Below are 10,076 nucleotides of genomic sequence, written 5' to 3' on the forward strand. Positions count from 1 at the left end.
ATGTTGACTAGGCCTCATCATCTGACTATCATCTGACTATCCCATATCCCGGCTGTCGACCAACACCCCCAGGTCCTTTTCTGCTGGGCAGTTTCCAGCCACTCTTCCCCAAGCCTGTAACATTGCACAGGGTTGTTGTGGCCCAAGTGCAAGACTCAGTGCTTAGTCTTACTGAATTCCATACAGTTGACCTTAGCCCATTGATTCAGCCTGTCCAGATCCCTCTGTAGAGCCTCTCGACCTTCAAGCAGATCAGTGAACCCACCCAGCTTGGTGGGCACAGTTAGTAGACTGCCTTTACAGCATCTGTAAGTCCTTGCTGGAAGGCCCAAGGTTGAGAAACAATAGCAGAAGCTTTCTGGTTATATTTGGGAGCTGCAGACACTGTGAGCAAGAGCAGAGACAGGGAGAAGATGAACGGTCCCTTATGATCCAGATGCTTCCAGCATCCATTCAGTCAGTTAGGATACAGGGATTGTCTGGTTGTTGCAGCCAACTACTTGCTGACAACAGCCAAAGAAGAAAAGATCTTCTGTCAGTCCATATTTATTTATTTTTCTATTTGTACAGACTGAAGGGGAGGTGTGAGGGGAGGCAGAAGCTGAAAGCTGTGTTGCCTCAGTTCAGCCAGCATAAACAACTTTTGCTGTTGTTCAAGGGAGGAAGATTGACTTCATGGACTTTAGGGAGGGGATTACTGATAAGCAAAGGAATAGGCTGGTAAAGATGCATTGGCCATAATCCCAGAGTGTGATATTCTACATCTAAAATGAAGGCAGCGTAAACTGGGACACAAGATAGGGAGGGCTTTGCGGGCAATGGAGAGGGCGTATAACTTTTATCCTAATTTGTATACAGACGATTGGCGTCTTAAAATCTACAAGGGCACAAAGGAGCAGGAGTTGATGATACTGCTGTGGCACGAGCATTAAATCCTCCTCTGTCATCCCACTTCTGCAGAATTGCTGGCACTGGGTCTGACCCATGTTCTGGTGTTCAGAACCCCCCTGAGTTCTGCAAAAGCTCGGTGGCCATGGCTTCATCTGTCATTGTAACATGGTGCAGCTAAATCCTCCCATCCAATGAGTACTCTGACTTACGGAGACATCTGACCCAAAGCTTCACTCCATAGCCAGGGCTGTGTACAAAGCCAACTTTAGTTACTATAGGAAGTTGGCATGAGTGTAATTGCAGCTGAAGAGTAACTTGTTCTGGAGACAGAGCTTCTGGTGAAAGATTTATAGTATTGCTAAGGAAAAGGAAGGGCAATTTCTTGCAGTAGTCTGTAGCTGGGAAAACAACAGAACGCAATCGCAACAAAGGGAATAAAGCCTTTAGACAGAATCCTCACATAAGGCAGTTCGTGTTGTTGCCATTTTTATACTGTATTAGGTGCATGGTTTAGCTCTTGCTTACCCCAGTATTATCAGCATGTTACTCCAGTGATAGCAGGGGAGTTACTGCTTCTTTAAATTGTTGCAAATGAGGGAAGAATCCTACATTTAACGAATCAGTCACCAACTATGTTTGGCTAGCATGAAGAGTGATTTTTAAGTGTCATTTTTAATTTTCCTTTCTTTTTGGTGGTTACCAAATGTCTTCAATTCAACAGCTGGAACAGAGCAACTTTGTTCTATTCTGCACTCAGGCTGCTAATCTTCAAGATCACTTCCAGTATTTGGTGGTGACCATCTTGGTGAGTTGCACTTCTCTCCCATATTTTTATTTAATAGCTGGTTTTCACTGGATTGGACCACAAAATAGCAGAAGGCAAGTAGAGTTTTATGTCTAGACAGTGCTGTTAAGAAGGTGCGCTATATGTTGCATTGCCTGTTGGAAATAAAGCTGGTGTTCCGTACTGTACTTCTAAAAAATTAATGCTTCGGAGATTTTAATTAATTCCTTTGCTTTTACCTTGTCGCTTTCTGCTCCTGTAAAGGGGAAAAGCTGCTGACAGAAAGGAGATCTGGAATTTTAGCTCCTTTTTGCCTTTCCCCAGTTTGGTATGTTGAATATTAAACAACTTAATTTGTGTATTCATACAGATGAGCCGTCTGGGTTAGGCAGCTTGCAAGGATAAATATTTAAAGTATCCAGAGATATGAAGATTCCTCTCTTGAGGAATTGGCAGTGTGCTAAAAAGATCCTCTTACAGAACCTTTTTTTCTTTTCTTTTTTGACATGCAGAGTTAGAATTCTGCTTTCTTAGGTGATACTTAACTCAGTCACACACTGCTCCTGTATTGCCTGGTTTACTTGATGATTACTAGTACTATTTGTTGAAAACTGCCATTTTCAGCCTTTTGACCAAAGTTCTTTTAACACAAGTAGAACATTTAATGCTCCGTAATTACAGGGATGCGCATGTACTGTGCATTTTGAAATAATCTGTAGTGAATTTGTCCACCATATAGAATACTGCAGCAGTTGTCTTCAGGGAAGCTATTGCATGATTTCTGACCCATTTGGCACGGAGACTTAGTGGAGCCATCTGAGGGGAACTTAATTTCCACTTCTTGGTCCTATACTCCCACCCTTTCTACCCCTTTTTGAGTATTTCTTTCCCACATTAGAAGACACATCTTTTCCAGTGATTAAAACCAAAACATTGGAGAGCAAGGGATGACTGTAGGTTATCTTAAGACCCTGCAAGTAATGGACAACAAGAGGAACAACAAGAGACAGTGAAGTCAGTAAAGAGTGGAATATAATGGGAACAATGAGATGACATTTGAATTTAGGTCAGTTTTAAGACTGTAATTAGTAGCATTTAAGCACTGCAAATTAATGCACTGCAAATTTGGTGCATTGATACTATGTTGCCTGTGTTTGTTGATGCTACCAGGTGAGTATTACAGTATGTGAAATGGTAAAGTTGACTGTGACTATTTCTCTTACAGGTTCTTTCTAAGAATAAACGTGTAGTATGGGATATGTACTCTTAAGTATATCTTAAGATAGTGTATCTTACATTTCAGCTTCCTTCCTGTATGATGGGACGGAACTTAATTCACTTGTAATTTGTCAGGTTCGGATAATGAGGCAAAAGGCATTAGTGCAAAGTACGAATGACCATTTGCAGAATGTTTGAATTTTAATGACTATGTCATGTATAGTTTCAACTGCTGTGGCTTACATTAGGAAAATTTTAAGAGAATGCCTTCTGATATTTGACTGTGGAAAGCCCTCTCGTGGATAGCTTTTGTTTGTAATATGTAATAGTGAATTAAAAAAAAAAATCCAACACTCAGAGGATGAAGAGAAACAAGAATCTGCAAGTTAGCCTTCCTTTCAGACAATAACGTACTCTACGAAAAGACATCTGAGGTCTACAGTGGCAGTAACAAAACACTGTACAAATATGTTTTTTTATCAATTGTAGCTATCAGCAGCTGTGAGCATTCCCTTCTGGCAGAAGTTCCTGCAGCTGTTTGGCAAGAAGCGTGCAGCGTGTGGGATTTCGGTAAGTAAATCCCTTGAGAAAAAACGTGCTTGCGCTCACTTTGTTTGACAACTGGAGCCTCTTCAGGAGCTCTTTCAAGTGCTTAGAACCTCAAGCTGCATGAATTTGCTCAGTTTCAGAGATTATTTTAAATCATTTTACCAAATTTCACACAGATTCCAAGAGAAATTTTTGAGAAATGGAGTGATGCTGAAGAGAGGTACCAGATTATTTAATAATCACAGAATCATCTGGTTGGAAGTGACCTCTAATATCATCAAGTGCAACTGTTCACCTTGCACTGTCAGGGTCCCTAAACCATGTCCCTCAGCACCATATCTACACGGCTTTTAAAGTCTTCCAGGGAAGGGACTCCACCTCCCTGGGCAGCCTGTTCCAATGCTTGACAAACATCTCTGTAAAGAAATTTTTCCTGACGTCTAACCTAGATCTCCCCTGGTGCAATTTAAGGCCATTTCCTCTGATCTTGCTACTTGTTATATGGGGAAAGAGACCAACCCCCACCTCCCTACAACCTCCTCTCAGGTACTTCTAGAGAGCAGTAAGGTCTCCCCTCAGCCTCCTTTTTTCCAGGCTAAACAACCCCAGGTCTCTCAGCTGCTCCTCACAGGATTTGCTCTGCAGACCCTTCACCAGCTTTGTTGCCCTTCTCTGAATGCACACACACACACACAAGCACCTCAATGTCCTTCTTGAAGTGAAGGGCCCAGAACTGGACACAGTACTCAAGGTGTGGCCTCACAGCGCCGAGTACAGGGGGACAACCACTTCCCTTCTCCTGCTGGTCACACTATTTCTGATACATGCCAAGATGCCATTGGCCTTCTTGGCCACCTGGGCACACTGCTGGCTCATGTTCAATCGGCTGGTGACCCATACCCCCACGTCCAGCTGCTCCTCACAGGATTTGCTCTGCAGACCCTTCACCAGCTTTGTTGCCCTTCTCTGAATGCACACACACACACACAAGCACCTCAATGTCCTTCTTGAAGTGAAGGGCCCAGAACTGGACACAGTACTCAAGGTGTGGCCTCACAGCGCCGAGTACAGGGGGACAACCACTTCCCTTCTCCTGCTGGTCACACTATTTCTGATACATGCCAAGATGCCATTGGCCTTCTTGGCCACCTGGGCACACTGCTGGCTCATGTTCAATCGGCTGTTGACCAATACCCCCAGGTCCTTTTCCGCTGGGCAGCTTTCCAGGCACTCCTCCCCAAGCCTGTACGTAACATTGCACAAGCTCTGCATTTCACTGCTTTTGGAAGTGAACCTCCGTGTGGTTTTATAAATTCAGATCTGTGTTGCCCCAGGTTGACAAGTTCTGTTCTACAAAGCTTGTTTTGTCTCTGTATATCATGCTGAGTTGACCACATCTGAAATTCAGTCATGGAGGAGGTGAAAGAAGTCTGTTCCACATCCTTCTCTAGAAACGTAAGTTTCTAGAAGGCAGGGGTGCCCACATCCCTCTGAATGGAGATGGACAGTTATTAGTGAAGTAAAGAAATAGGTGACCTACCTGAGAAAAGAAGCCTAGTTTAACTTTGACACAGCTCTGCAAAGCCAGCTCAGCGAGCTCGCCCTTGCCGCTGATGGATTATTTTAAGTCCTTCACTTAGTGCAGACAGCAGCAATCTTCTGTCATCATCCTCAATGAGTCATGGTACAGGCCTGTTCCTCCGCATTTTCCCCCTGTTTACCTTCAATTACTTGTGAAAGAGGGAAGAAAAATTATCTGCCTTGTGCACAACAAAGCATGAGGACTTGGAAAATCCAGCCTGAAGCTATGTCAAAATCTGAACAAAGCAGAAAAGTTTAGGTCTGCTGACAATATTTGAGTATAATTGAACAGTTACAATTTTTGGACTTAAAATCTGTGTGTTGGAATGACTTCCAAAGAATCGGAAGTAACTTTAAAATCTAAGTTCCAAGTATGCTGAATTTTCATGTGTTTTTAGGAGGTATCTGGAATTCAAGTTCCATCCTTCTTTCTCTTTACCCCTTGAGCAAAGAGAATTGCCAAAAGCGGTGCTGGACCAGGAAAGCAGATTTCCTCCTTAGGAAATCTCCTTCTCAGTCTACTTGGCTATGACAAATGCTTTCTTCAACCAACTTGGCTCTATAAATTTAGTTTAACGTGACAGAAAAGCCTGTCAGCACCTCTGTAAACATGATTTAACTTAATTTTACAGTTGAGTTGCTTGACTGTACTATGGTCTATGGAGGGGGCTGGACTGCAAAAAAAAAAAAAAAGCCACTTCTCTATTTCACCTTGTAGAGATTTCTCAAGGGACTCAGTGTGTACTCAGTAATGGGTTTTGTGTCTGGCAATGCATCACAGGGCCTTCCTATACTACCACCCTGTGTGATCTGTACTACTAATCTGTTATCTTTCACTGTGAAATAAAATCACATTTTTTAAGGTTCTTATTTTTGTCGCTGGGGAATGTTCTTCTGGAAGGGAAGGAGACAGGGGAGAAAACAAGTTCTTTTTTTCCAAAACCTTACTCAACTTTCAGAGTGAAGATGTAATTTGAAATTCAGTTTCCTACAAAAAAAGAAAAATTAACACTGCTCCAGACTTAATTTTTCCTGTTAAAGTGGTTCTATGTTAAGGAGACCCCTGAAAGAGTACAGAAGGCAGAGCAGGTAGATAAGCAACAAGAATCTTGGCTTCCTTCCAGTGATATTGCTCCCTTTTTACTCATTCCTCCACAAGAGATGACCGCAGTCTAAGTACTAAGTCTCTAAACTTCCTAGAAGTTTAAAGCCTAGGCTTTTGGGAAGTACAGGGTCATATCCAAGCAGGATCCTTGGTAGCATTCTTCCCATGATCAGGTTGGTGTACAGGCTAGAAATTACTCTCTTGTGTTTATTTGCTTCTGCTTCCACATGCTATGTTCACTTAGATAGTCTCCTCTGCCCGCACAGAGCAAAGGTTGAACTTTCAATCAGTAAGTCTCTCAGCTGGTGATGGGACGTAAAGCCATCATGAGAAATTTTAAGTGTGGCATCTTGTTGGTCCATGGCAAGGTGTCTAAAAGTGGAAGACTATGCTCTCTTACAGCTCTAGCTTCCATCCTAGCCAATAATAGTTTTTGACTGTTGGGTTTTAAAAACAAACCCGTAAACGCTCGCAATCTTTCCACCTCCCTGCACATACGCAGTTGTTTAATTGCCGTCTGTCAGCACTGTGCAGCTTGGAAGCACACCCTTAGATGAATCCTGGCTGTGCAGCCCGTTTTCCACTCTCCCATCCCCATTTCCGTTCATGTGTTCGCTGCACCTTTTCCTGATTTGCCCTTCATAATGTGCTGCTGCGCAGGCCAGCACCACCTTTAGCATCCCACTAGGGTTGCCTTCCATAGTGGCGTCAGGAAATGAATGGAAGACACGTGGTAACTGTAGGGTATCGTTTATGACTCGGAGGGCAGCAGCCCTGTGACTAGAGAGCAGGGTGCCAATAATGAAGCATTTGCTTTACAAATAGAAAAGAAGGAGATGCATTAGCTGTTTATTGCAGCAGGAACACTGCTCCCGTGATTGCGATGCCTTTGCGTGAGTGAGACTTCGGGGCATTGTAGCCTCAGTCCTGCGGGCTGTGCTTCTCTTTCAGTAGAAAATTACAGCTACAATGATTATTATTATCGATCTAGAATTTTGTTTAAGTGCTTTGGTTTCTGAGTGGGTGCCTCATGTGGAGCGTAAGGCGGTCATAAAATTGCGCATAGGCAACATAAAATCTTGTATTGCTGGAGTGCTCTCTTGTGGTGAAGTCATGATTTTGCCACCTCGTTGGGCTAATGCAAGGGTTATCTGTCTGTGCTGGGAACTTGCAGTCAGGAAAGGTTATTTTCTGCCTCCTTAGGTTAGGTGCAAATGCTTTAGATGGGAAATGCATTTAAAACATAAACATAATGGATTCGGCTCCAGGACTCCCAGCATCACTTATCTTACAGAACTGTAAATAGCAGTGCTTAGAGGAATCGCTCGCTGTGAAAGCTCTTCTCATGCCCTCAACTCCCAAGCTGCAAGTATAGAGGATTGAAACACTTAATGTTGAACTAATCCCCCATCATTAAAAAGCCCAGTAGATAAGCCCGTGGTTCTGGATTCTACATGTGCTGTGCCTCTGGTTCACAGGCGTGGGAGATGGAGCATGTGATGAGGGCAGGACAGCTGGGCTGTATGCATTCAATCAGCATTTAAAACAGTGGATTTTCAATCCTGTAAGCCCATTGCCTCAGGTTGAAGTTGAGGAAATCTGGTGGGTTTAATACTGCCAGAAAACAAATCCTGAGCATCCGAAATTAGTTTAGTTTTCAGGGTAGCCTTAGTGACTTGTACAACGTCATGAGCATGTCTGGCTGTGTGGAGTGGGAGTAAACCACACTGCCTTCCTGGTTTTAGTTATTGCCAAGTACCTAGATTGCTTTAACGTGGCCATTGGAAATGAAGGTGTAAGCAAAGTCTTGTTCGTTCAAGACTCACGACAATCCATTAAATGGGGTATTTACAGTTTTAAATGACCACCAAACCCCTGCCTCTCCCCTTGGAATGCAGTGTGATGATGTTTCAAGGCTTTGTCTTTAATAGTAAATTAAATAGTTCCACTGGCCTAGAGTAAAAGCTGGTGTTTGTTTGGTCATCTCTGTTAGTAAATTGGCAGAAAAGTCTTAGCACAAGCTGATTAGCAAGCTCCCAAGAAGTATCTGGGCACAGTCTGGGAAACAGTCCATGTAAGGGCTCTTCACAAGAAGTATTTATATGGCCACACTCATTTTGGAGACTGTCAGTGTTTAGGACTATGAATGTGGCCAGGATCTGCCAGTTGGCCTCCTACCTGATAAATGGGCTCTTGGGACCGTTTAATTTACTAGTGCAGTTATAGCCCTAATACTGCTAACAGAGAAGGCCCTGCCGTGGCTTCTCCTATTTTTCTCTGATGCTTATGCATAGGTAAACACAGATTGGCCCAGGGCTCTTTGGAAATCCCGTTTCACCAAAATACTGAAGTATTAGTCATTGCTATATGTGAACTGTTTCATAGTACAATCTTGTATTTTGAAGGGAACAGTCTCTATACCATTGAGCAGTGCATACTGTAAGTTAGACGAACTGTTTTTGTTCTTCTTCAGTGGATGATTCCTTTTGCAGTCATGCTAGTGACCATTCCAAACCTGACTGTGGCTTACTTCGTGGCCTTCGTCTCTGGACTGAGCATTGCAGCATCTCTTCTCTTGCCATGGTAAGAGAGCTTTACATCTGACGTGAGGAAGAGGTGTATATATATATACATTACATGTATGTACTACTGCATGGAATTTGCCTCTGAAAGAGGCAGAATTTGGCAAGAGTCACTTCTTCCAATAATCTTTTTCTGCTTTTATAATGGAGGCTATTTGCAGTGACGTGACCACTGTTACTCTGTTGTTAACAGATTATGTCTACTGTAACTGTAGCTGCTCTTTGTATGTAAGAGTATGCAGATAAACCAATGAGTAGCTATAGAACTTGTGATAACAGTAAATCCGTAGCTTAGGTTTGGTTTCTAACAGAACTACAGGGAGGCTGAAGTTAGATAAATCAATTAATGCTGAGCAATTAAGAACGTAGCAGAGGAAACATAAGCTAAGCTATGTATCCCTACTTGAGCAGTCCCTTGTTATAGGTCAAATAACACAAAGATATGATTAAAAGAAGCTGAGAATTCAAGGTCCTTTGCTCTTGAGGACTGAAAATTTGTGGAGAAAAAACTACTCAAGGATGAGCAGGATGGGACATGTCGTCTCCAGAGGGAGTAATTGTTATTCAGGTCAAACTGACCAGAAACCAAGACTGTTGCTGAGAGAGCTGTTTTGCATTACTCTTTTGTACAATGCCCTGTAAAACTCCAAGAGATCATGGAAACATAGTTTGAAATAAACTGTCAGACTACATAAGCTTTTCTGCACAGAGGGTGAGAAGCCCTTTTTTCCAGCAGTAAACTATGGCATATATTGAAAATAAAATGTCAATTCACATTGACACTTGAGAAGCTTGCATTCTGATTCCCCATTACCAAACTCAGTCTCTTTGAAGCAGAGAGAGAATAGGCCTCACTGGTTTCTGAAAATTTTGTTAACTTGTCAAAAGAGTTATTTCAGAGTGAATCTATTCAGAGAGTCAGTCCCTTGAAATCTTAAGAAATGAGGGTTTTTGTTATTCTTTTTTAATATCGCAACTTCTGATTAGAATGACAGTCAGTCTAAAGAATTCTGTCACCTCTCAGCAAGTGTTTGATAGTTTTCCAGTTGGTTTTCTACTTTGTAATATGTGGCCGTGCATTTCTTATATTGATTTTTGCCCTTCTGTCCAGCAGTAGGACTTTTTGAACTGGATTCTTCTATGCGCATGACTGCATCAGTCAGATCTTAAACAGGAAGGAGGGATATACTCTTTCAGTAAGTTTGGACTCTGAGAAGAGATTTTGACTTGAGTTTTTCTTTTACCTTGCTCATCTCTAGGTCAATGCTGCCTGATGTTGTTGATAACTTTCGTCTGCAGAATCCTCATGGAAAAGGACATGAAACCATTTTCTATTCTTCTTATGTTTTCTTTACCAAGATATCAG

General features: G+C 42.4%; 1 protein-coding gene across 1 annotated transcript in view; it reads left to right on the forward strand.

Annotated features, from left to right (window-relative positions):
- Nucleotides 1-1,594: 1,594 nt before the first annotated feature.
- Nucleotides 1,595-10,076, forward strand: part of LOC104492078 (major facilitator superfamily domain-containing protein 2B-like) — an 11,396-nt gene continuing 2,914 nt past the window's right edge. The window contains exons 1-4 of the mRNA XM_010134580.1: nucleotides 1,595-1,696; nucleotides 3,383-3,463; nucleotides 8,602-8,711; nucleotides 9,970-10,074. Coding sequence (XP_010132882.1) covers nucleotides 1,595-1,696; nucleotides 3,383-3,463; nucleotides 8,602-8,711; nucleotides 9,970-10,074 — 398 coding nt within the window. The remainder of the gene's footprint in view (nucleotides 1,697-3,382; nucleotides 3,464-8,601; nucleotides 8,712-9,969; nucleotides 10,075-10,076) is intronic.

This window comes from Buceros rhinoceros, unplaced genomic scaffold (genome assembly GCF_000710305.1).
Source record: "Buceros rhinoceros silvestris isolate BGI_N320 unplaced genomic scaffold, ASM71030v1 scaffold10214, whole genome shotgun sequence".
In the NCBI taxonomy this organism is placed as follows: Eukaryota; Metazoa; Chordata; class Aves; order Bucerotiformes; family Bucerotidae; genus Buceros; species Buceros rhinoceros.